The following is a 24,837-nucleotide window of genomic DNA, read 5'->3' as shown; positions in this document are numbered from 1 at the left end:
GAGCGATGCAAAGGCAGAGCGGCTGCAGGGGCAATGGGCGTTAGCCATGCCCGTTCCCCGCAGAGATCCCCCCCCCTCCCCAAAATGCCGCTGCTCCCCAGAAACCAGGGTCCGCTCTCACCCTTGCTACCAGAAACAGCGGCAGCAGGACCGCCTTTGGTGGCGACAGCGGGCAGGCGAGCCCGTGTCGTTGCCCCGTCCCAACCGACCAGGACTTTGCTCTCGTCTGCCCGGGCTCCCCCTCACGCTGCTGCTGTAACGTACCGCTGCAGCCAGCGCAGCTCCTCCTCTTACCTTCCCGTTACTACGTGGCAGCTCTCCGCGGCTCCGCTCGGCGCTGCGCTCCGGCCTTCCCGGGATGCTACTTTTCCTTACTGCATCGTGCCTCATGCCCCAACTCCCCCGTGACACCGTGGGGAGCGGAGGACATGGGATTTCCAAGCTCGAGGGACAATTCCAGCCAGCCAGGCTTTCGTGTGCTCGAGGCCACTTCAGCAGGGACAGGACACACCCCACGCCAGTGACTTCACACGTATTCTGTACGCACTGGTTGTATTCACACACACACACAAATACACACATATATATATTTATGCACACACACATATACAGTGGGCTGTGTCCACACAACCTTTTCTATTGCCATAAACGCCACCGCGCAGTGTGGGACACGTGCTGCGGGAAAACAGGGTCGTAACAGCCCTACAGGCACACCAGCACGCCTGGGAGCCGCGGGAGAGCAACAGGGGCTCCTCAAAATGTGCCCACACCTCATGCCACATCCAACTCTACGGAGTCCAAAATGGGATGACCTGCTCCTACCACAGACCTTCGCCAAGCAAAGGCTCCCGTGGCAGCACCCCTATGCGCGTCCCGTCTTGAAGGCTTCTGCCGTGCGTTCTTTCGCCTTCAGCTTTCCCGAGCAGAAAGGCTTCTTGGCTCCAGGCTGCAGAGCAGAGACACATCCAACACAGCGTTCACCTGCGAGAGCCCGGCACGGCCTTCACACGGCCTGCGGGACGTGCGTGACCTTCCCTTCTCCCTCGCCCTAGCACAGGGCCCCATCCCATCGATACAGCTGCCTACGCACCAGAGCACGGGACGTTCGGCTCCTGGGGCTCTCGGTGTCCCCGTGGGCCTTGCTCACCTGCCCCCACATTCTCACCTCGCGCACTTTGGCCGCCCACAGCAGCCTCTTCTCCTGGTTCAGCTGGAGCTGCGTCCTCTCCAGAGCCTCTTTCAGCAGAGCCTTCTCTTCTGCCACCCTGTAGGCTTCATCCTCCAGCCGGGACATCTCCTCCTGGCACCTTCGCAGGGACGCTTGGCTCAGCCTGTGCGAAACAGCATGGGGGGGTGTGTGTGTGCGTGTGTCACCCACATCGACTCCTCCACCCCCAGCTGGGCTCTGCCTGGGAGAGGCGGCTTTTGAGCAAAACTGTATCGTGCTTGCATCCCTCCGAAGACCACCGCCCCCGTGGGGTGACACTAAAGGCCATCAGAGCAGCTGGTGCCTTGCGAGGACCCGCTCACATTTCAGCGAGCATCTTCCCTGCTCCGATCCCTTACACCAGGGAAAACCCCCTCTCCTCCTGCCTTTGCTGAGACCAAGATGCTGCCTCTTCGAGGCTTCCCCCAGCTCAGCCCCAGCCCGGTGGCAACGGCCATGATCCCTTCGGTTCAGTGTACGAGCCCAGAAGAGGGACTCTGGGCAGCTGTGCCAGCACCGCTGGCGTGGAGATCGCTAGCAAACCTCTCGCCCACTTTCAGCATGGCAGCATTTTGACACCGGCCCCGCAATATCTTTCTACACCGCTTTTTCCGGTGCTGCGGCCAAACGGACTTCTGCATTCGCACAGCAAGCGGCAGCGGGGCTTGCACAAGCGTGCTCACGGGTTCCTCCCTGCTCCCCGACACGTAACGTTGTCCGGCAGCTCGCAGAGCGGGAGCTTCACCTTCGGTCTGGACAGCCCTTCCCATCGCTCCCACGCCTGCCCTGGTCCCGCTGACGCCAGCCCTCCACCCCAGCCGATGCTGCTGCTCCCAGGGGGTCCAGCCACCCCGGACCTGGGGGTCTGCCAAGGTTTCCCCATCTCGGTCACTGCTTGCCTGCGTAGGGCACCCTTGCAGGGAACCGAGAGGCCCTTTCTCTGTTTCTCCTAAACAATGAACATTTAGACTCCGGCCACGACACAACCAGTCCCAGGCAGAGGCACAACCAGGCATTTCTCGACAGCAAGGGGCCGCAGCACTCCTTTCCCCAAGCCCCCCCTCACTTTGCACCCCAGGACTAGCTCCCACTCGGACCCGTGGCCAGCAACAGCCACCTTGCCTTTCGGTACCTGAGCTGCTCCATGCTGGCCTCGTAATCTTTCAGCATTTCTTCTTTTCTCTCCAGGCGACTCTTGAGGCTCCTGACCTTCTCGTAGAGCAGCTCCAGGGCCCTCTGTCTCTGCAGTCCCGCTTCTTCCCTCTCCTCCTGAGGAAGGTCCTTCAGAGGCTGCATTCCCGACAGCTCCTGCACCTTCATCAGGCTTCCCAGAGCACCAAGTATGTCCAGGTACTGTGGGAAAATTTGGGAATGCTTTCTTTACATCACATCGCACCGCTCAGCCATCTGCTTTCATACTGCTCTACCCAGGGAGCGGACAACGTCACAAGGAAACTGCCGCGACATGGCGGTACCCGTACGAAACTGGTACTGTTGCTACAGGCCTATCTTTGACATACCGTCTTCTCGCTGAGGTCTGTCACGTCAGCCATCCCCAAGCTCATGGCCCCGTGCGAGCCCCCGTTGTTAGGAACGTGGCCGGGAACCTGCACAGACGGGGGAAGGACCAACGGAGCCCACAGATTGTGGGGCTTCGGGTTGGAGCTGCCGCGAGCCTCCCTTCCGCTGCACGGGAAAACCGCCCTGGCAACACCGTGGTCCTGAGCCCCGCACCCCGGCCAGCCTGCGGCACCAACGGTGCTGGGCAACACGCTGCTCCCGACGGGAACTGTGACCCCTCTGCACGCGGTGCCTTCCCTTAGGCTGCACCTTACACACTGCGGGACTTACCGTCTCCCCCTCTCCCCCCCAGCATCTTATTTAGTATATCCGAAAGCCTAATTCTCCCTTTTCCAGGGAATACTTTTCCAACAAAGCCATGAGCACCAGTGAACGACAACGTTGCCTTCTTACCTCGCCGGCCATCAGTTTTGTTCCCGCCACGGGCGTAGGTTCCTTCTCAAGAGCCATTTTCTGGACTAGTTTCTCCGGTAAGTCTTTCGTCAGGACCACCAGCGGCTCCGAACCCTTCTTCGTGACAGCTGGGGGGCAAACAAACATCCGCCGAGTTGCTCCGCTCTCCCTATGACGTGCCGTGGCTTCGTACCTCGGCCACGTGGAGGCTTGCCGGGCTTCCCCTCACCGAGACCGTGCACGGAGAGGGATGCAGAGGCTACGGAGCCAAGCCCGCACCGACCTTCCCTGCAGACATCGCTGCGTGAGTGTTCGGGCATTGCTTCCTCTACTTAAAAGTAGGACGCAGACCTATTTTTCAGGTGGCAAGTCAGAGACTGCACCGCAACCTGCTACTCTACTCGTAGCTTCTAACAGACAGGGCACCGCTTTTCCATACTGCTCTCGATACGGCGACGTGCACGATGGAAAGGGACCGACAGATAACGACAAGCAGACAACTCCCACCACGTACAGTGCTTGCGAAGCTTTGCGAGATCACAACGCCTGAGGCTCGGTCCTTTCGGTCACAGCTGCTCGCTCTCGCCTTGAGGAGAGCGGCACCCGAGCGCGGGGGTGATCGGGCACCGAATCGGGCGCCTGCTCTTTTCTGGCTCTGCCTGCACGGCAGCTACCACTGAAAAACCCGCCGCCAGGCTCCTGCAAACGCCACCTCCTCATGTGCGTGCACTTACCAATGCTCGATGCCTGCCGACCACACCGAGTGCCTTTCTAAAGCCTACAGCCGCACTGCGGGCTCCTCAGCCGCGTTTTCCTATCGCCTGCGCACGCACGGCAGAGCTGACCTCGCAAGGGACAAGCCTGAGTCCCCGGAGCAGCCCATCGCACCTTCCCCAGCGTTATGCGCTCCACCGGCACAGACCCCATGGTCTGCCAAAGGCGGACGCGTCTGCCCTTTCCAGTGACAGCCACGCTTACCTGAGGACCCCCTCTTCTCCAGCAACTTTATTCTCTCCCGGAGCTCGGCCAAGCCTTCTTTTTGGCGCTGGATTGTTTCCTCGTGCCTGAGGCCTCGGCATTGCGCGCCAAGGTCAGCCAAGTCCGACGCCGGCTCCTGGAAGAAGCAACCCAGCTGGTTCTCGCCCAGACTGCATCTGGGCAGAGAACACAAGCTCAGCTTAAACCTGCTTTGAACACAGCCTTGCTGAAGGACAGTGGTCACTTGGCACGGGCCCTGAGCAAAGCCCACGGAGTGTTTCCCCCTACAGCCTCTCCGGGGATTTGTGGGGGACAAGAGCAGCATCAGAGACCCCTTTTCATGCTCCGCTGCACCAGCCACGCTCCGGTGAGGACATAAGCCCTGCAAACGCTCCAGAGAGCCGGGACAGGGACGGCATGTGGCATTTTCCTCTTGCGCTTTGTGCTAACACGGAACATTTGCTGTTTTCTACACACAAATACCAATACACTTCCCAGCCTGCATCTGTATGCGATCTCGTGCGTTATTCTCTTCTAAGCTACCCCCGTGCACGCAGACACGGTTGCGTTTCCCTGCTCCCGCCCCATCCAGCTTGCTGTGTCGTGTGAAACATCCAAAACCCTGTGACGGGGCAGGACCGGCACCACAGCCTGCACACAGCTAACGTCGGCTGCCAACTGCCCGCTCGGGTCTGGCCACCGTCGCCCCGTGGCACTGCTCGGTGAGATGCTGTTCGCTCCCGCAGCCAGGGCCGTGGCTGGGCTGCACCTCCCTCCTCCCCATCGCTCTGTGTGGAACAGGATGGGTGACACCTCCCGCTCGTCATCTGGCTGTGAGTCACCGCTTGGCCCCCGCACATCCAGCCTTTCCCGCTGGCACGCTGTCGGCCACCCTTGCGGTACAGGATGTACCATTTCTACACAGCCCCTCCATCTGCTGCTGCAACCACCTTGGAGTTCTTGCCATTTCTGGCGCCGGGGACATCAACAGGGGATTCAGCACGGGAGACAAAGAACCTTCCTCCCCGTCCTGCACAACGAGCTACCCCTGCTCCTGCACGTGTTCAACCCCGTAACTGCTTTTGCGTCGCCAATATAGCCAGCGAGGTTGAGAAAGGGAGAGAACTCGCAAATCTTTCCGCTGCTGTCCCCTCCAATTGGCAATTCTCGCCGCCATTAGCGCACACAACGTGTCTTGCTTCCAAAGCACCGTACAAACACCAGCTCGTCAGCCAGCGGCAATGCCTGCGCAGGAGCGCTGCCGGCTCGCAGGTAGCCCTTGGCTAGGGAAAGGGTGGCCGGTGCTCCTGCCTTCAGCCAGCTTTGCGCAGACCCGAGGCCTGGCTGGGCATTGCCGGGTCTCACCGCCACGCCGAGGAACACGGCGCGTGTGATCGACACTCTCAGCAGAGCCAGGCCTCGGCAGCGCCCATACGGACTTACCCTCTCGGGTGCTTCATCTCCTGCCTGTGCTGGCGTCTCGGGAGCATCCTCTGGCTTTTCCGCCGTGTCTCGGGAGGCCTCCTTCTCCGCTCGGCAGCGGGCTTGGGCTTGCCTGTGCCAAGAGACGAGACCATCGTGGGACACTGTGCCGGAGCAAGGTCGTCCAAACGCCTGGTGGAGAGCAGCACCCTGGGCAGCCGCCGATGAGCACCACGGCGTGGGGGGGACATTCACTTAGTTACAAGAGACTTAGTTACACGTCCGCTGGCACGGGCGCCGCTACACCCCCGTTTCTGTTCACGTGGCACTTCCATAGAGACCACGCAGCTGCTGAGCTCAACTCCGAAGCTCTCACCCATGCCTTCTGCTCCCCGGGAGATGCCTGAATGCCACCAGCTGCTGAGTACCTTAACTCTTCAGATGCTGCTTTCAAGGCTCGATCCTTCTTCTCCACAAGGCTGGACATCTGGGAGAGCTTCTCCCTGAGCAAGTTCAGCTCCCGCCCTTGGTATTTCACCCGGCTCACGTTCCGCTCCAGTTCCACCTTCTGCTCCTCGTGCAGCTCGCCTAGGCACACAACAGCGTCATGGGTCATCGGCGTTTTCTGACTTGCAGATTTTTACCTTCTGCCATGCCTTGTAGGCTTGGTCCCCACGTTCACGTTGCACCATTACGGGCAGCGAGAGCAAGCCGCGCACGTGGCCCTTCGCTTTCAGGCTCCTTCCTGCCCGGCGCCCCCAGAAAACCTCCCCAAAGCACAGCCATGCCCACCGAGGGATCCCTGGCAAGGCTCTCCCACTCTGCTGGCTTAGGATACCTGCTCAGAGGAGCTCACCAGTGCGATTTCGGGAAAGATGGCCTCAGCTTGGTTACCCTGACTCACTGTCAGTGCTATTGCTTAGCCCGGGACAGGGAGAAACTCACCTCACCAAAGGGAAGGGACCGCCTGCGGTGCCCCCGAGCAGGGCACCGGCATTGCTTCAGGACCGTGACGTCTATGCCCCGTAATCTGTGCGCACCCACTAGTACCTGCCCTTGTTCACTGCTCCCAAGAGGCGTGGGAAGATGGAACCGACGCTTCACCCACCTCTCACGTCCGACATCCTGGCTCTGGTCTCCGCCAGCTCTTTGGTTAGCCCCACGATGACGGCCTCCTTGGACAGGAGCGCGCTCTGCACTGCTGCCAGCTCCTCCCTGAATTTCCAGAGAAACGTCATGGCACATCTCACGGTTCCTTTGAAAGGCTTGTTTCACAGAGCCTGCGCACGCCCTCCTGAGCTGCATCTCACGATTAATACATACACGTTACTTTTTTAAGGGCTTTTCAGGCCCCGAGGTTCATGCCCGTGGCATCGGGACTCACCAGCTCGCTCACGAGCCGTCCCGCAACCTGTGTCCGGATGGGACAGCAGCCCACTCGCACGCCATCCCGCAACCCTTTGACACTGTACACCCTTCAGACCATCCCAGCCTAGCACAAGGACTCTTCACCATCGCAGCCAGAAAAAAAAACATCTCGAGACAGGTTGCAGTCAGGCCCTGGGTCTCCCTTCGGCTCTCCTAGGGAGAGCTACCCTTCTCCCAGGCCCTCTGAAGCAGACCGCTGTCAGCAAGCGCTGCTTACCTCAGACAACAGCGTGACCCTGCGGCTGGAGAAACCTCCGGCCAAGCTCCCGATGTCGACTCGCGGCCGTCGTCCCGACACCCTGCAGGACACAACACACACCCTGTGGCAGATTCCTTCTTTGCCACGCGTACGCGTTTGGCCCGCTTGCTTCTGCTGCGTAGATCCTTTCCTTCACGACAGCGTTGAAGACAGAGAACCATCTTTTTTTGGAGGCCCGTGTCTCTCGGGCTCCAGTTCCTGCAGGGTTTAGACAGTTCCTTATATCCTTCCTTGCTCAGGATCACGTAGGCCTGGGTGCAGCCACAAATGCTCTGGTCTCATCGCTTTAGAGGCCAAAGCGCCCTTCTGCAGCGGGAAAGCCCTGCCTACAACCACGCTGCGCTCCCAAGGCTCCCCAAAGCCACCCAACAATTCACCGCAACTCCCCGTGAAATGGCTTCTTCAGGGACTCGCGGAGCTCGTCCTGCACATGCAAGGCAAACCTCAGACCGGCACCTAACACAACGCTTTCCAGAGCGGCCGGTGCGCTGCTCCATCTCTATAGAAACTTCACCTGCACTGAGAAGGTTCCCGGCACCGACTCATCCCGTGCAACCCTTAGCTACCTTCCATTTTTGCCACGAGCGCTGCGTTTTCCTCCTCCAGTGTCCTCTGCTGCTGCTCGGCCTCCAGCAACCTGTCCTCCAGGGCCACAATTGTCAGGGAATGCTGCTTGCTTTGCTCCTTATATTCCACCATTTCTTCCCACAGCTTCTGCCTCTCTAACTCGTTCTCCTCCCGACTGGTCTTGAGCTGCTCGTCTTGCGCGAGTACCCGCTGCCGTAACGCCGTCTAGGAAACAGGACGCGCGATCTCGGTCGGAGGCGTTGCACTGCTTTTCCTTGGCCGATTGTGATCGGCATCAATGGAGGGAAGGGAAGGATTCCAGGGAGGGGGGAGGCTGCAGTGCCCTGCCCCCTCAGCAGCAGGGACCGGGGAAACCTTCTTCACCCAACCCCCACCCACGCCACGGCCTCTGCCCGCACCCGAGGGCTGGTTGCTGGATCTACCTCTCGCGTTGTGGTTTCCTCCAGCTCGTGCACAGCTGCTCTCAGCTTGCAGTCTGCAACCTCCTGCTCCTCTGACTTCCTTGCTAGCACCTGTCCGAGGAAATCAGGGGTAGTTAAGTTAACGAGCTTGCAGGAAACCACCTTTCTCTCCGCACATGTGCGTCTATGTGCATGTGGGGGGGGGGAGCAATCCGCTGACGGCCCCTGACCAAACGGGCCACCGTGCTACACAGCACTTTCACGTTTCTTTATTCCAAGTGGGAGCAGTTCTGCTTTACCTCCCGTGCATGCCACTGACCTCAGTCATGCTCCTCAGGCGGCCCTCCAGGTCTCGGATCTTCCTCCGTTCTTCCTCCACGGATTGCTTGCACTTATCCTTCTCCTGGGCGACAGTGCTCTCCAGAACCTGAGATTCCACAGCCCACCGTTTCAGTACGGAAAAAAATAATTCATACCATTAGGCAAAAACTGCTCGACTCCAGTGAGGAAAGCAAGCAGGAGGGTCACTGCTTGGGAGCAGGGCTGCGTTATGGGAGAAAAGCTCGGTGGGACGCAAGGCGACTGGGTGAGGGAGGGGACAAGAGCACCCGGGGAAGGTGCAGCAGAGAGACCAGGGAGCAACCGCTTAGCTGTTCCTTACCTGCCTCCTTCAAAAAAACTTGGCACTGGGAAACAGCAATTCCCAAAGCAACCGACACATGAGCACGCTAGAAACTGTCTTACAAGACCTCCACGATATGCTCTCCCCATCACCACATGCAGACACTCCAAAGCGCCAGTTCGCACCTTTACTAACGCTACGTCCCGCACCATCGGCTCCATGACCCGGGCTGCCCCGGGACTCAGGGTGACCCGGTGAGAACCCACCAGGCAGCTGTTCCCCTCTGCTCCACGGGGGATATACTTTTCCAGCCCAAACAGACCTAAAAGGAGGTCAGCATGGGGAAGGGAGGGAGCACAAAAGGCTTGCAGGGCAGCCTACCTGTGCCTGCACGCCATTTACTGCGGACAACGCAATGTCTTCCCAAGCTCCCGTAGCTGGATGATGCTCCTTGCTCTCTGCTTTCTCCCAGGGATTGCCCGACAGCGTTGCATCCTGCCATTCCCCAGACGTTTTCCCCATTCCATCGTGGATACTTGGAGGAGTTTAAATCCCCCGCACCAATACAGGAGGATATCAGACGTCCCGGCTCCGGGGACTGCGCCCAGGCATTTCGGTGCTAGGGGTTTCTTCCTCTCACTAGGCAACCCTACTACTACAGACACCTATTTTTCCCTGCGTGACAGTCATTTTTCCTCAAAAAAAACCTCGCCGCCATACCTCTTTGTTCTCCTTGTCCTTTTCCAATATTATTTGCTTGATTTTTCTCTGTAGCTCTTGCTCGTGTTTTGCTTCCAGCTCCTTCACGTGCTCCTCCAGCAAAGCTGCCTGCGACTCCCGGACCCTCTCTAATTGGGCCTGCGGGGAAACAGCAGATACCCAGGCACTAAAGGAAGCCTGTTAGCAGCAGCACAAGAAATAAACATCCTGCGCCCAGTCGCTAACAAACAATTCAAACAAGAGATACACCCTCCATCCTCGCCGCATCAGGGATACAGACACCGACATGCTGACAGCGGGCTCCGTCTTATCATAGAACCATAGATTGGGTTGGGTAGGAAGGGACCTCACAGCCCATCCAGTTCCACCCCCCTGCCATGGGCAGGGACACCCTCCACTAGCCCAGGTTGCCCAAAGCCCCATCCAACCTGGCCTTGAACACTGCCAGGGAGCCAGGGGCAGCCACAGCTTCTCTGGGCAACCTGTGCCAGGGCCTCAGCACCCTCACAGGGAAGGATTTCTGCCTCAGATCTCATCTCCATCTCCCCTCCTGCAGTTTAAAACCATTACCCCTCGCCCTATCGCTACGTGCCCTGGTAAACAGTCCCTCTCCAGCTTTCCTGTCTTCTCCATTCCCCTGCATTTACTGCAGACCCAGGCACCGCTGCTAGCACACGTTCCCGCTGTGGGTCTCACACCGGCTCACTTTGGACTACTGTTGCGTTGACCGATCAAAAGATCCCCAATCGACTCCACTCACGCGCATACGTGTTTCTGTACCTGTAACTCCTGATTCCTCTCTGCCGTTGCCTGACTGTTTTCCAACAACGTCCCGAGAGCGGCCAACAGCCCTGCAAAAGCCAACGGAGTCTCGCTGTACGGGGCGCTCACGCAGCCCACGGGTACTGCCCGGAGGCCCGGGGACGTCGCTCGCCTCCTTGCAAAACTCGCTTGGGCCGCTGCTGACCTTCAGCCCGATGGCGGGGGTCCACGTTCCTCCAGAGGCAGCAGGGAGGAGAAGGGAGCGCCGCTCACTTCCCACGCTGTCACCCCTCCGCCCCCCACGCTCGTTGGGATACCCAGAGAGCGCACGCAACGCGGGTTTCCCTCCCAGGCCGGGCGGGTGGGCTGCTGTCAGCTACTGGGGAAGGAGACCCCGCGGGCAACAGTTCCGCCTTGCGCCCACAGCCCCTCACCAGCCTCTGGCTGGGGGGCTCAGGCTCAGGGAGCCCCTTGGCAAGGCTCCTGGGGGCCAGCTGAGGCTTCTCCCCCTGAGCTTGCTGGAACCGCGGCACGTTCCCACCCCGCGAGGACGCTGCTATTGCCGGAGACATCGCTCGACTGCGCGCGCAACCCAGGCGCTCGTTCCCACCAGGAGACCACATTTTCCTTGCTGCACGCTGTCACGCGTTTTGCTGCGTCACCCCGTCTTCTCTAAGCCCGACACTCCTGCCAGAGCTCATGACGGCTGGCTGCTGCGCCACGCTCCTGGTGCTACGATTACCGCTCTGCTCACCACAGTGGCCTCCCAGCTCCTCCTGTGCCCTCACCGATGCCACGCCGCTCCACCCACGGTGCATCCTGCGGCCCCGTGCCACGCTCAGCACTGCCAGGACAGCAGCGTTCCCCCTCCCACACCGCTGTCGGAGCCGTTACTCCTCTGCAGCGATGCTTTGGCACAGACCTATGCTTTGCTTTCCACGCGGTCTTTTGGCAAACTCCACGCAGCGACTGCTCTGCTGCTCCCCACCAGAGCTCGCACGAGAAAAGACAGACAAAGTACTTTGCAGCCTCGAGACAAGGGGTTCAGATCTCTGCCAGCGCCACAGCCGGGGAGCGTTTCCAAAATGCCGCCATGGGAAAACCCCTCTTTGACTGAACAACCGCCATGTCAGTAGCTCAGGTCCAGCGCGTCGCATCCCACAGACACCTCCCCCAGAGTCCTACGGGTGGCTGCACGGGATGACCGGCGTCACAGAGGCAGGGAATAAGAACACGCCGGCTGCCCGAGGACACCGAGCCCGGAGGAAAGCCTCGCTCCGTAACTGTTACACAGCAAAGGCCTCCAGCAAAGGCACCAGCTCGACTGCTGAACCCAGGATGCTGCGAGGGACCCAGGCTGCGAAACAGAAGGCCGCTTGCATCTCGTTAGAGCGTGTAACTGCATTGCGCCTGGAAGCGTTCCCAGACACAAGTCCCACGACAGGGACCTCTTGCTCCTCGCCCGCTGCGCTCAGTCTGGGGAAGGCCAGGGCTGCAATGTGCGAGCGTTGCTCCCTGCTGTTACCCCCTCCCCTCCGCAGGCTCTCTCCCCTGAGGTTTCTTAGTTGCCCAAAGCGCCCGAGATCCACACCAGACAGGGCTCCGCCATCTCCAAGCCGTGGCTCACGCTGGGCTTTCTCCTCTACAGCTGGCTAGCTAGGACATCCCACCCGGAGCAGATGAGCTCACCCGGACACCCCACGGGACACAGACCTTTGCCGGAGGCGTGCGGGTCCATCCCTGCACTGGCCAGGAGCCGCTCCGCACCCTCCAGCCAGGACAGGGGGACACGTGCCACCTCCAGCACCGCCGCCCCGATGGCCGCAACGGAGGGGTCCAGGCACAGCGCCGCCAGCCGCCCCAGCTCCCCTCGCAGGCTGTCGCTGCTGCACGAGCTCCTCAGGCAAGCCTGGAGAAAACACAGGCGGGTCAGCGAGCTAGCCGCCACGGCCAGCGGGCTGCTGGGACTTGGCAACCAACACACCGTCTCTGAGAAAGGCCAGGGATTTACCTGTTCCCCGAGCACCTCAGAGCCGTGCTCTCTTACAGCATACTCGAGCAATGGTTTATACTCCGCAGTCTAGTCCCAGTTACTACCCCCTGAACACTTCGGTACGACCCTTTGCGGGTTGCTGCAGCTTTGGTGGGAATGGCTCCTGGCAGGCCCAGGGGAGGAGACTCTTCTGTGACACCTCCCGTCTCTTTCCAACCAACGCTTTTTGGGGGGCTACCCTCCCCTCCTGCGCATCTGGAGAGCTGCGCCCTGGCTAGCGCCGAAGCACAAGCGTGTCTCTTCTCTGCCGCTTATCTCCCGGCTGCCAGTTGGTCAGCAGAGATTAAACAACTGACCTGGAGCTCGCACAGGGATTTCTGCAACACCTCGACGTTTGCAGACACCTCCTTTTCCTTCGAGAGCCTGGAGCTTAATTCCTCCTGCAGGCGCTTCTCTCTCTCATGACTTTGTTGCCTTTCTTCCAAGATCTGCCGGACCTTCTCTATCACCTGGCAGAGGCACGCGAAGGAAGAGAGTGAGGCATTATATTAACGTCCTTTTTCTGCCGAGGGACCAGAGATCGTCTCTGCGAGCAATGACTGAGACTTGCTGCAAACCGGTAGCTACATCAGACTCCCGGGCTTCTCCCTGTTGCATCCCACCGACTCCATCCAAGCTTTGGGGGACAGAGAGGATTGTGTCCCCTTCCCACCACAGGGCAGCACCGTTAATCCGGGAGAGCTGCCACACAGCTTAGGACTCGGAGAAGCTCGGATGCTACCAGGACTACCGTGCAGGCGCTGTGGCCGTTCCGCAGCGGCCGGCTCAAGCCACGACGGGCTTTGGAGGCCTCAAGCATCTCCGTGTACGGGTATCCAGACCCACCTGCTGCTCCGTTACAGCTTTCCCTGCAACTCCTGCTGGTGCTGCTGGAGAACACACTCGCATCACTCGGGTTTTCAAGGACTCCAGCTACGGCAGAGATGGACACAGGGAAGCAAAAAACCACTGAGAACTGATACCAGCTCTGCTGGTCTGCTCTACCCAACCCCACGCACATCAACGCAAAGGGCGTCCCCGTGCCTGCCAGCGAGGCAGGGTGGTTAATCGCCTCCCTCCCTTTGCCTACGAGGCGCACGGTGCGATCGCCAGCACCGCACCCAGGGGAGACTGCCGGCTCCCTGCCGCCAAGGACAACATGACCCCCGACCACCTCCTGCTGCCCTCCTACTGCTGCGGGAGGATTCCTGGGACAGAGTGGGCCGGTACAAATTGCAAAAGATGGACCAGCCGAGCTAGGCAGATGCTCCATCCCACCCTCCGGCAGGGATTTCCTACAGCTGACTCCTATTTCCTCCTGCGAAACAGTCGGGGCAGGCTGGGGATGCCGCCTCCACAGCCTCGCCGCAGGAGGTGCAACCATTGCCACCGCGGTTGGTGCCTTACGCTTCTGTATCGCTGCTGGTGCTGGCTCCTCTGGGGGCTTCCACAGGCAGCTGTCCCTGTGCCGACCCACCCGGCAGACCCACAAGTCTCCACTTGCCCTTAAAAACTTGAGGTTGCCCTTGGGCTCCACTCTGCCCAAAGCCTGGGGCTGTTTTCCAAAGATGTAATCAAACAGCTCAGATTTTTCGGCCTCTTGGTGATACGTTTCCTACCAAATTCATGCTAGCAAAACTCTGCGGTGGTGATCTAGCATGACATTATTTTGCCGAGGGCGCTCTCTGCCCGGAGCGGCATTACCTGGGCACGGAGGAGGGTTTCTGTGGGTCCTGGACAGCATGACTACAGTAACAGAGTTTAGTGCGTTTCTGTATCCTGTTTGACTCGCTGTATCTTTGAGGATGCCTACACAAATCCTGTGAAAAAGCCTGTTATACCGCACCCGACGACAAGTTAAGCCCCGTGCCGGGGTTTGGTACTCAGGGCTCTGCATTTCCTCTCCTGTGCTCAAGCACAACATCCTTCCCCACGGGGAAAACCTGTCCTTTTGCTGCCTGCAGGATGCTCCCATCCCTGCCTGCTCCCTACCTGCTCCTTGGCCCGCTCCAGGTCGGCGCTCAGCAGCCGCTCCCTGCGCCCCATCTCCTGCAGCTGCAGAGCTTGCCTGGCCCGGGCTTCTTCCAGCTCCTCCTCAGCCTGCAACGACCAGAGCGTATGCATATCAAAGCGATCCCCGGAAATCATGCCATAAGCACTTCTAACCCCAGCTACCCACTAGTCGCATCAGATGACGTCAAATGGGGCTTGGAAATAGCGGGGTCGGGGGGGGTGAGGTGGGTTTGCAGCATCGGACGCTTAATGCTGCTTTTTGCCTGGGTTTGGTGCCTGGGCCATCATCCATCCTCGGCTTTCTAAGACACCACTCGCGTAGGGCAGTCTCCCCTGCACACGTTACCTTCTTCCCTCGGGGTCTGTGGAAGAGCTCAGCACACACTGACCCTCTGCCTGGGGCTTCCCGGCCCTCGGTCCCTGGCATCTGCCACCCAGGGTACCTGTCGTGCCCGTCCCTCCCTGCCCTCCGCCGCGTACCCCCCGGCCGGCCGTCGGTTACCTTGGCTTTCTCGGCCAGCTGGTTTCTGATGCTCTCCTGCTCGGCGCAATACTTCTGCACTTGCCCCCGCAGCCCCTCCAGGTCGCGTTCCAGGTCCCCGATGCGCTGCAAGAGTCCCGGGACAGCGCAGGGTCTCACCAGAGGAGCTGGGCATCGCCTCTCTGGAGGACTTTAACCGATAAGCAGTACCTTTTCCCCATCTATCCCAGTTCGTCTACCCTGGCATTTTCATCTAACCTACATTCACTATGGCTAGATTGGCTTTCAAGTGGAACTCCAGTCTCCTTAGCGACGCCATTTTCCTGCATTGTAACGTGGCGTCACAGTTTTTACAGGCATTTACATCTCTGCCATTCGCTGGGCACGTTAGGTGCCTTCTGTCACAGGAGCCGGATTCAAATCAACTCCCTTAAAGTGGCCAGTTAATTGTTCTCTGGGTGACACATTCCTGCGGTCGCTGCTCTCCCGTGTGCTCCGTCACCCCAAATGACTTGAGACTCACATTTCGGCACGCCTTTACTGCTCGCTCTTCAAGTTCATGCTTCGTTTCCTCTTTAATTCTAGAGCACTAGAATGAACGGCAACCAAGGGGGGAAAAAAAAATATAAAAATCATCAGGGCAGGCAGATACCATCATTTCTGCAGCAGCCATCGACACATACCTCAGCGCTGCAGCCCAGCTCAGACACCTAATGGGTGGCAGAGTGTCCACCATGGGGACATCGAGGCACCCAGAGCATCCGCACCTGGCAACGCCCGCACCAAAGCTTTGCCTGGCTGAGAGAGGACAAACCTCCGCGGGTAGAACCCGGCAGAGAGAGATTCCTCTGGCCTTAGCAATAGTCTGTCAGGGGCAGGGGGAAAGGACCAAAGGAAACAAGTACCTCTGAAAAACACCCACGTACACCTGATCATGATAAAAACAGACACTTCTAGGCTACTCGTCTCTCTATCAGGCTGTGCTTTGCAGCTCTGCGTTTCAGGGTATCGGGGTTTCAGAGACCGACCCAGTTCTGCCCGCATCACCTCCCACCTCCCTCCGGGTCTTCCTGCATCCACAGAGCAGGCAAAACCGCAGAGGGATGCTCTGGGCTCTGGGACGTGCCCTTCGCCTCGACACGAGCACTGTGGGCCACCAAGTGCCACCAGGCACCCAGCAGCGTGCTTCCCCGGGACGCCTGGTCCCCCTCCCGCACACAGCGGCTCGAGCGCTCAGACGTGTCCCCTTTCCTCCTGTTCGAAGCCGGATCCACATCGTTCATCTCCAGAGAGCTGCCCGGGGAAGATGCTCAGCCAGGTAAAGGCTGGCAGGCGCAGTGACCCCCCCTGCCCACATCCCAGGGGTCCCATGGATCTTTTCCAGTACTTAAAATTCATGGTGAATCACTGAAATCTCCTGGAAGAGTGCCTAGCCAGCCAGCCAAACGGCAGTGTCTGCTCTACGCTTATTATGCGGCCGATGCAGCTCTGCTGCCAGTTGAGGAGGGAGCCACAGACACGGAGAAACAACCTGCTGCACAGGCTGCTTTCCTTAAGGGAAAAACCAAGCTGGGCTGCAGGGAGCCACGTGAAGACACACGGAGAGCTGCTACCATCCTCAGAGAGAAGCACGGCCCTTCTCCTCCTAGTTTCCCACGTTATTCCATACGCGAGACCGTAAATTCCTGAGCCCCTCCATCAGGGACGTTAACCTTGGCAGACACGACTGCTAGCTGGTTGTCCTTTTCTCTGTTTTCCCTCTTCATTTTTTCAACATCTTGCTTGAGCTGCTGCATTTTCTGCTCCTTGCCGGCAATCTCCCTTTGCAGGCTGGTCACTAGACCTGAGGAGACAAAAAAAGACAAAAAAACCAAACCGGTGAGAGGTTACCCAAGCAAGCATCTCCCTGCAAAAGCCCTCTCGCTGCTGAGCTGCCATCCTCCCTCTTTGGCAACCGTCGGCCTTGGAAAGCGGGTTCAGCTTTTGGCACGCCGCGCTGGCCACTGCTCACAAGTTCCTCGGAGCCTCGCAGCACACGCTCCCCGGGGGACGAGCAGCTCTCACGGATCCGTTTTTGCTGCCTTACCGTGACAGCTCCACAGCTCTGATGCCGCCTCCCTGCCAAGCACCGACACCGTTCCCTTATCTTGGGCAACGAAATCGAGCAGAGCAGTTTTGCTAATCCAAATGCATTAATTACGAAAGGCGCTATTTTGTGCGCACGCTACGTTCCTGGTGCCCGATAAAGGCAGAGATAAAAGCTGTCGGAAAAGGCTTGTGGTCCGAGGTGGCCTTTGCAGCCAGGCGCAGCCCCGCGGCAGCTGGGGGGGGGACAGATCTCCCCCGCGGGGTGCACGGCAGCCCATTACACAGCACCGCCTGCCCTGCCATGGGTGATCGAGGCTTTTTTCCCCCGCCTCGAACAAAATTCTCCATCCCATCGCTCTCTGCCTTCAGTCCCCACGCCGTCCCTCGCTCCAGGGGCACTCGTCACGTCAGACACGACCACCAACTCCCGCAGAGCTTCCAGGCACACCGTCAGAGGTAGAATGATTTCTACAAGCCGCTACGATTCATTTCTACGAGCTGCTACGGCTTTGCCAATGCTCACTCGTTACCAAGAGCCAGCCCCAAACTGCTTCGTGCCCCCGCTCAGAGCTCCAGGGATACGCCACCTGCAGCCGCAACGCGGTCCCTCCTCAACTTCTCACTTTCTTTCCGCAGCCTTCCAATCTCCAGGTCTCTCTCGTAGAGGGAATGGCTGAAAACCTGGCTCGAGCCTTTCTGCAAGTGGCTGATCTGCAAAACAGAGAATCGCCCGTGTTCCTCGCCAGAAAACTTATTACGGGTCCCTTCGGAGAGAGAAATCAAATGCTTCCCGGTCCCACTCTGACGGGGTTACTCCTTAGCATCTTCGCCTACCTCTCTGCAGTCCTTGCTTCCGATAGGCAGCTCTTAAATTCATTTTGGCCGCTCACACCAAAATCCTAACGCGAGAGGCACGGAGAAGCACTGTCTCCCGCTGCCTGCCATGCCCGGACGCCTATGGCTGGGGCTGGATGAAGCTGCTGACACAGTACAGGCAGAAACACCCGCACATTCATCGCTTTCTCAGTGCATACGTATTTAGTACTCAACAAACGTGGATCTGGAGCCGCTAGTAACGCATGTTCACATTTCTGCTGCGGAGACAGTTTTTACAGTCCCTACCAGCAATGGGGAGCGGGCAGCAGCCCGTGCTATCCACTTGGCTCCCATTGCCGCACCGATACGCTTCCCGCTGCGCGAATGGCCGCTTTCACAGAGCCGCTTCTGGAGCATATGGAAGAGCGAATCCCCGGGCGGAAACGGCTTTTGTCAGAGAAGGGAAAGCCAGGCACTGCACATCGTCTCATCTCGGCACAGTCAAAGCAGAGATGTTGACAGCACCCCAAAACGATATTGCCTTTTATCCACCTGGAACCCGCTTATCAAAAGCTCCTCTTCATGACAGACAGGACGAGCCCGAAGCATTTTGCTGCCTCCTTCGGACCCAGGATTAGGTGGGGAGGGCAGGATGCAGCCGGGATGGGCCAGCAAAGACGCCCGGCCGCTGACCTGCGCCTCTCACGTCGGACCCACACCTCGGATCGACCCTTTCCCACGCTGGAGGTACCGAGGATGACTCCGTCACCGTCTCTGCAGGGCATTTGCTGAGGTCTCGTAAAACGTGGGTGCGTGCTATTAGCATATCCCCAGAGAAGGCAACCAGAAGCCCTCTCTCTCCTCTATCCAGCCACTTATTTTCACCAGGACGCCGAGGGGCTGCGCTTCCTTTGGGACGGGTATTCCCCCTGCGAACGCAACTACGCGGTCTGCTCCTGGGACAAGGGGTCCGGCTGCCTGGCCCGAGGCGGTCACGCGTGCCGTTCCCCCACCAAAGGCTAGTTCGGCTTCTGTACCCCTCCCCGTTGCAGCGATACAGATCCTACCACCTACATGGGATATTTCTTTACCAGCTACTTTAAGGGAAACTCGCACAGCAAGCAAGCAAACGCGCAAAACAAAACAATTGGAAGGAAAAAAACCCCAACCCTCCCTCATTTCCCTTGGTTTCAGGCACGCAACCTGCTCCTCCTAAAAACTGGGTGTTAAACGAAAAGTACATCTGCATCGGAGAGGTATTTTCCCCGCTCGGTGCCTGTTGACGCATTCGGTACCTGTTCCCTCAAGGCTCTGATCTCCTCGCCCTTGGCTCCCAGCTCTCGGTGGAAGGTGAGCAGCTTCTGGGTCAGCTCCACCTCGTTCCTCGCCGCCGCCTGAGCCAGGGTCTTTGCCATCGCTGCGATCTCGTCCTGCAGATCTCTTATCACTGCCTGTTTCCGCTTTGATTCTGTTTCCAAACCAGAGAGGTGACCCGTTTCCTCCTCGGGTCGCAGCAGCTTTTCACCCTGCGGGCAGATGACGGGTGCTGTCTGTCACCCCTCGGCCTCCCTGCTCCAGGGGGAACCGACTCCTGGCCATTGACCGTGAGGGACCTGCTCTCCCTGGCTTCCCACATCCCTCCACCCATGGGTGCAGCCCCCTTTGGTGACGCTGCCTGCACCCCGCCGGGACTCGCCGTCGGACACGCACAAGCGCAGGCAGGGTTTGCCTGCTCTGCCCCGTGGCAGGACGGGGATGAAGTCCCTCACGCCTTCCCCAGCATCACCTTCTCCTGCGGGAGGAAATCCACGTCATGAGTCCCCGGGGAAGGGGCTCCCCCCGCACCGCTCGCACCATCGCCCGAAACATCGGTCGAGACTGGAAGAAAACAAACACGAGCGGCAAACGTCAGCACGAGAACTGGCCGCGGGCAGCACTAATGCATCTTGCGGCGTCCCTCTCGCTTGTCTGAAAACTACTCCAAGGCGGCGGGTACTCCACGGTGCACGAGCTCGGGTCACAACCAGAAGAGAAACCAATCTGGCACTAAAGAGATGCTTATCAGTGTAAACAGTCTGCCCAACAGAGAGGAATAATACACCTCTGGGAGCCAAAAAAGCCTCAAAGGCAGCAGAGACGCAGCAGAGACACAGCAGAGACAGGCTCCTCTGACTTTTCAGCACTGCCCAGCCTCACAGGACGAAGCCACACGTTTATTACATAGCGCATACAAATAGCCACCTGCACTGCGATGAGCACGTGCGCATCCTTCTGGCTCTATTTCCCAAAACAGAGATGAGTACGCGCTATTGCGTCCTTTACCGTCAGAAGCGTATCAGCTACGGAGCTCATTTACAGTTCCTGCACTCAAGGCAGCCAGTAAGCACACTTCATAGGAGGAAAAAAACATCACTTCCAACAGGAGACAGGAACGGGAGTCACCGGCGCAGACAAAGTTAGTCATCGCCCTTCCCGACCACACACAAGGAAGAGGAAACGTCCCTCTCGGCTACAAGGGCAAGGGCATTCCCCTTTGCATGCCACGGCCCGTTTCTCAACCGCCCCGCGTGCCACCGAGGACCACGCACGGTCTCCGGTCAGCTCCGCCGGACAGGGACTCACCCCCGATGGCTGGCCGCGCTCATCACTTCTTGGCTCTTAGCACAACTGCCGCGGCTCGGATCAACTCCGCTCGAGGCTAAGTCGGGCACAGAGGACACCAGGCTACAAACCGCCACGGTCGACATCGGGACGTACCTGGCATCACTGCGGAGGTCCTACTGACAGCATCCGGCGAGGCGGCGGCCACGCTCCTAGCCCAGGCGCTCACGGGTCGCTTCTGCGGCGGCGGATGGGGCACGTGGCCGGCTGCGTTACCCGGAGAGGCAGGGGCGTGTGGCTGCTGCAGCGAGGGGAGGTGGGGAGGAGATGCAGGAGTTGAGGGTTTGGGCTCTGCAACCATCTGGAGCTGCCCGGTCCATGCCGTGCGACGTTTCACAGGGGGACAGGACATCTGCGGTGGAAAAAGGACACAAAATCAGCAAGAGCTTAGGAAGGTTTTCAGCCCCTGCTGTGCATGCATTACATGGTAAAAAAACCCAGGCACAAATCTCTGTGGAAGCAGATTTTGTAGTCCTCTCCCATTCCCATTGCCCAAGTATCTGCCTTAAATCAGGAATCCCAACTATTTCGCTGACATCAAAAGAAATCCTTGGAGTTTGCTGCTTTTCGAGCTCTTCCCTCTCTCTCTAGGTCTGACTGCCCTAATTCTGCATTTCATTTGCAAAACCTGAAAGCCCTCGCTTCGTGCCTCTCCTGGACCCCACCCAGGCGGTCCTAACCCTGTCACGTCTCCCATTCACCGAGCTGAACCAAAGGCTCCCATTGCACTCCTGGCCGGCCATCGCCTGTATCAGACCTTACGCTGTGCCTGCCAGACCCGTCAGCGCGACGCTATCTCCTATTCTCCTTACGAGCAGAGCTTTCCAGTATGGTAGAGACAAGCAACCATTAGGGTCTTGGCTTATCTGTAGCCCTCAATTCCAAGGGCTGAACCGAACAGCTCGGGGGTCCCCAGGACAAGAAGGACATGGAGCTGTTGGAGTGAGACCAGAGGAGGCCATGGAGATGCTGCGAGGGCTGGAGCACCTCTGCTATGGAGACAGGCTGAGAGAGTTGGGGTTGTTCAGCCTGCAGAAGAGAAGGCTGCGGGGAGACCTTAGAGCCCCTTCCAGTCCCTGCAGGGGCTCCAGGAAAGCTGGAGAGGGGCTGGTGACAAGGGCAGGGAGTGACAGGCCCAGGGGAATGGCCTGAAGCTGCAGGAGGGGAGATGGAGATGGGATGTGAGGCAGAAATCCTTCCCTGTGAGGGTGCTGAGGCCCTGGCACAGGGTGCCCAGAGAAGCTGTGGCTGCCCCTGGCTCCCTGGCAGTGTTCAAGGCCAGGTTGGATGGGGCTTTGGGCAACCTGGGCTAGTGGAGGGTGTCCCTGCCCACGGGACTGCAATACAGCCAATGACCCCAGCACATGTCCCCCTCTACTCCAGGACCTTGCCTTCTCCCAGAGCCCATCCAAGCCCCATCACCTTTGCTACCGACGCTACCCTGGGCATTTGCTCGGGCTGGTTCCCCCCGCAGCATTACACCGTCCCTTTCCGGGCACTCGTCCCGTGCCCTGCAGCACTGCAGGGATGCCGCTCCTCTTTCTTTACAACACATCCCTCTCATACGAGCGAAGAGGAGAGAGGCTTCCCTACACGCGACACCGCACACACTTCAGAGGCTGCGATGCTGAGCTGATTTACTCCCAGCACGCAGCAGGGTCAGGCTTCAAAGCTGTTCCACCAAAGGAGGATCACAGAGCCCAGAGCAACGAAGAGGCAACCCCCAGGGCTTCCGCTGCGGCACGGTGCAAAACGGCTTCCTGCACGCATCCTGCACGTATACTTTTGGAAATTAAAATGCTGACGGTGCCAGCGACAACAACTTTACCTAACCAGCACTGGCGCCCCAGCTGCTCCAGCTTCATCATGCAGCTGGGCTTTTTTTTTTTTTTTTTTTTAAATTTCTCTTGGCCACTGCTTTCTTTTTGGATTTAGTGGGTCAGCTTGCTACACCAGGAATCTCGGTGAGACCTCCAAACCCCGTATGTGGGTGCGTGAACTGGCTGACTCCAACGAAGCTTTATTGGTACACGGGCACTGCTAGGAGACCAGGCTCTGCCGCTCCCACGCACGCTACACACACGACCTAGTCTCTAGGATTCCTCAAGAGCCAAACTAATTCAAAACAGACTAGGTCTTCTCAATCCTTCTCCGTATAACAACCCAAAAGCTCAACAGCCTCCGCAGACATCCCTAACCAGTTCATTTCCCAGAGACAGGAGACTGCCCCGATGTCCGGCCGCCTTCTTTCCCCGCTTTACAATGGCTTTGGATTGCTCTCGTGCTCCAGAGCCGGGTGCGATGCCCTGGCCGTGCCATGCAGAACGCCACGGTACCTCCAGCTGCCCGAGCAACGCGCCCGTCGGGGCTGCACCTTGGAGGTTGCTCTAGGTTTGTCCCAAAGCCCGACGTCTCCCTTAGTAAGTAGCTTTTGAGGAAACGGAAAATGCAAAGGGAAGAAAAGGACGTTTCCCAGACCTGCCTTGCTCATGGCCACCTTGCTCCCGGGAAAACTGTCCCGTGCTTTTCCCCGCTGAACCGCCCCAGTTTCTGCAGCAGAGGGAGCTCAAGCTTTTCATTCCCCCCCTTCTTTCCCAAGGCTCGCCCACAGGTGAACCTGGGAGCCTGCTCCTGCTCCTGGGGCAGCAGCACCCACCCTGCCCTGGGCATCAGCACCCATCCTTCTCTGAGCATCAGCACCCCACCCTGCCCTGGGCATCAGCACCCATCCTTCCCCGGGCATCAGCACCCACCCTGCCCTGGGCATCAGCACCCATCCTTCCCCGGGCATCAGCACCCCACCCTGCCCTGGGCATCAGCACCCCACCCTGCCCTGGGCATCAGCACCCATCCTTCCCCGAGCATCAGCACCCACCCTGCCCTGGGCATCAGCACCCACCCTGCCCTGGGCATCAGCACCCACCCTGCCCTGGGCATCAGCACCCTTCCGTGGGCAGCCCCATCCACCACCAGCTCCAAGGATGCTCCCCCTGAGCCAAAGGACGGGATATCCCCCGGACTCACTTTCACAGCCGCCTTTTGAACCTGGCAGCCATTGACAAAAGTGCTGTGGGGGGGAGTTGAAGTCCTGAAGGACAAAGCTGCTGCCCGAAGCGGTGACTCTGAGGGCTGCGTGATGATCTGCTACGCCTGTGGGCTGGCAGCAGCCAAGCAGGGAAACCTCCCGGGGAGCAGCTCAGGTCTGGTCACTCATTTGCCAAAGCCCCCCCTCCCGCAGCTGGTAGCCCCTACGCTTCGCACGCAGACCCCCAGGGCATCCTCCTCCCTGCACCCAAACCACCACCCGTTCCATGCCGGCTGGCGTCCTCGCCCCTACCTGCAGGACGGTGTCGGACCCTCCATGCCTGCCTACCGTCATCGCCCGCGGTCTCAGCTGAAAACACCCCTCCGAACTCTTCAGAAAGGCTCGCATCGTCCGGCCCCTTCCCCTGCAAGGCCTGCGGTAAAACAGACACCTACTCCTTCAGCCGTCCCCCGTCCAACGCACCCAACTGAGCCGAGAACGTCTCGACCACCATCGCGCACCAGAAATCGTACAAAATCAACCCAAACGCAGCTCTGCCCCGGCCGGCAGCGCGGCCGCAGCCTCGCAGTAGCCCTGGAAACCCCGGTCACGCCGGAGCCACTGCTGCCCTCCTGGGTGCATTTTTCTCTTTGTTTTTTGGGGTTTTTTTCTCCCCCCTTCTCCTTTTCCCAAGCAACCAGCTCGGCAGCACAACACACCTCCGCGCCGGCCGCAGGTCTCCTTGCCAGCGGGTGACACACACCTATCAAAAAACTCACGGAGGGGCTGTGCAAGCTGCCGGAGAACAGTGGTTTTTTCCCTTTAATACTTCTTTTTTTATTTAGTACTGCACACACACATACAAACAGGTCTTGCAACCTCAGGCAAGCGGGTAAACATTGCTGCCTGGCGATGGGGACGCCGTCACCCGTTGGCACGCTTCTTCGTCATCGGGACTTCGTCCCGGGCTGCCGCGCACCCTTTGTCAGCAGGAAAAGGGAAAATAACGCCCCTGCCACCGAGAGCCCCCCAGCAGCCTCCGGTGACGCTCGAGCCTCTTTCCCCCCCATCCAAACCCCTCTCCCCTTTGCCGCCGGCAAACGGCACCCCAAAGAACAGTCCCTAATTAGCACGGGCTCTCTGCTAATTCCCACGCCTTTCCTGCATGGCTTTCCAAATTCCGTTCGTGCATCTTTCAAGCGCGATTGCGGCGCAGCTGACTGGCTGGAGACGGGCGGGTCGGTGAGCTGGGTGCAGCTCGAGCACCCGCGTGTTTCCCCCCTCTCCCGCGGGTTTTGGGAAGGAGGGAAGCGCGGCAGCCCTATATTGCCCCAAACCACGGCACCTCCCTCCACCCCAG

At 59.1% G+C, this 24,837-nt stretch overlaps 1 protein-coding gene across 2 annotated transcripts; it reads right to left on the bottom strand.

The window, feature by feature from the left end:
- Window positions 1-525: 525 nt before the first annotated feature.
- On the bottom strand, window positions 526-24,163 carry FHAD1 (forkhead associated phosphopeptide binding domain 1). Of its 2 annotated transcripts, XM_075773065.1 has the most exons (27): window positions 23,790-24,150; window positions 20,549-20,804; window positions 19,578-19,669; window positions 19,087-19,317; window positions 17,563-17,686; window positions 16,600-16,730; window positions 15,411-15,476; window positions 14,909-15,013; window positions 14,386-14,493; window positions 13,240-13,326; window positions 12,711-12,863; window positions 12,075-12,270; window positions 10,380-10,450; window positions 9,600-9,737; window positions 8,577-8,684; window positions 8,279-8,368; window positions 7,835-8,060; window positions 7,227-7,308; window positions 6,690-6,796; window positions 6,010-6,169; window positions 5,603-5,714; window positions 4,160-4,295; window positions 3,182-3,309; window positions 2,728-2,814; window positions 2,340-2,560; window positions 1,166-1,331; window positions 526-946 (listed from the first exon to the last, which is right to left on the bottom strand). In XM_075773065.1, exons 1-27 carry the CDS (start codon window positions 23,883-23,885, stop codon window positions 863-865), a joined length of 3,561 nt encoding a protein of 1,186 aa, XP_075629180.1. In that variant the 5' UTR covers window positions 23,886-24,150; the 3' UTR covers window positions 526-862. The 2 variants fall into 2 exon arrangements, with proteins under 2 accessions (XP_075629180.1, XP_075629181.1); XM_075773066.1 differs by lacking the exons at window positions 526-946; window positions 1,166-1,331; window positions 2,340-2,560; window positions 2,728-2,814; window positions 3,182-3,309 and adding an exon at window positions 3,317-3,469 and having other exon boundaries at window positions 23,790-24,163.
- Between the last annotated feature and the right edge of the window lie 674 nt (window positions 24,164-24,837).

This window comes from Balearica regulorum, chromosome 21 (assembly GCF_011004875.1).
Source record: "Balearica regulorum gibbericeps isolate bBalReg1 chromosome 21, bBalReg1.pri, whole genome shotgun sequence".
In the NCBI taxonomy this organism is placed as follows: Eukaryota; Metazoa; Chordata; class Aves; order Gruiformes; family Gruidae; genus Balearica; species Balearica regulorum.
The sequence above is the reverse complement of the archived record's forward strand: the minus strand, read 5'-3'. Positions and strand labels throughout refer to the sequence as shown.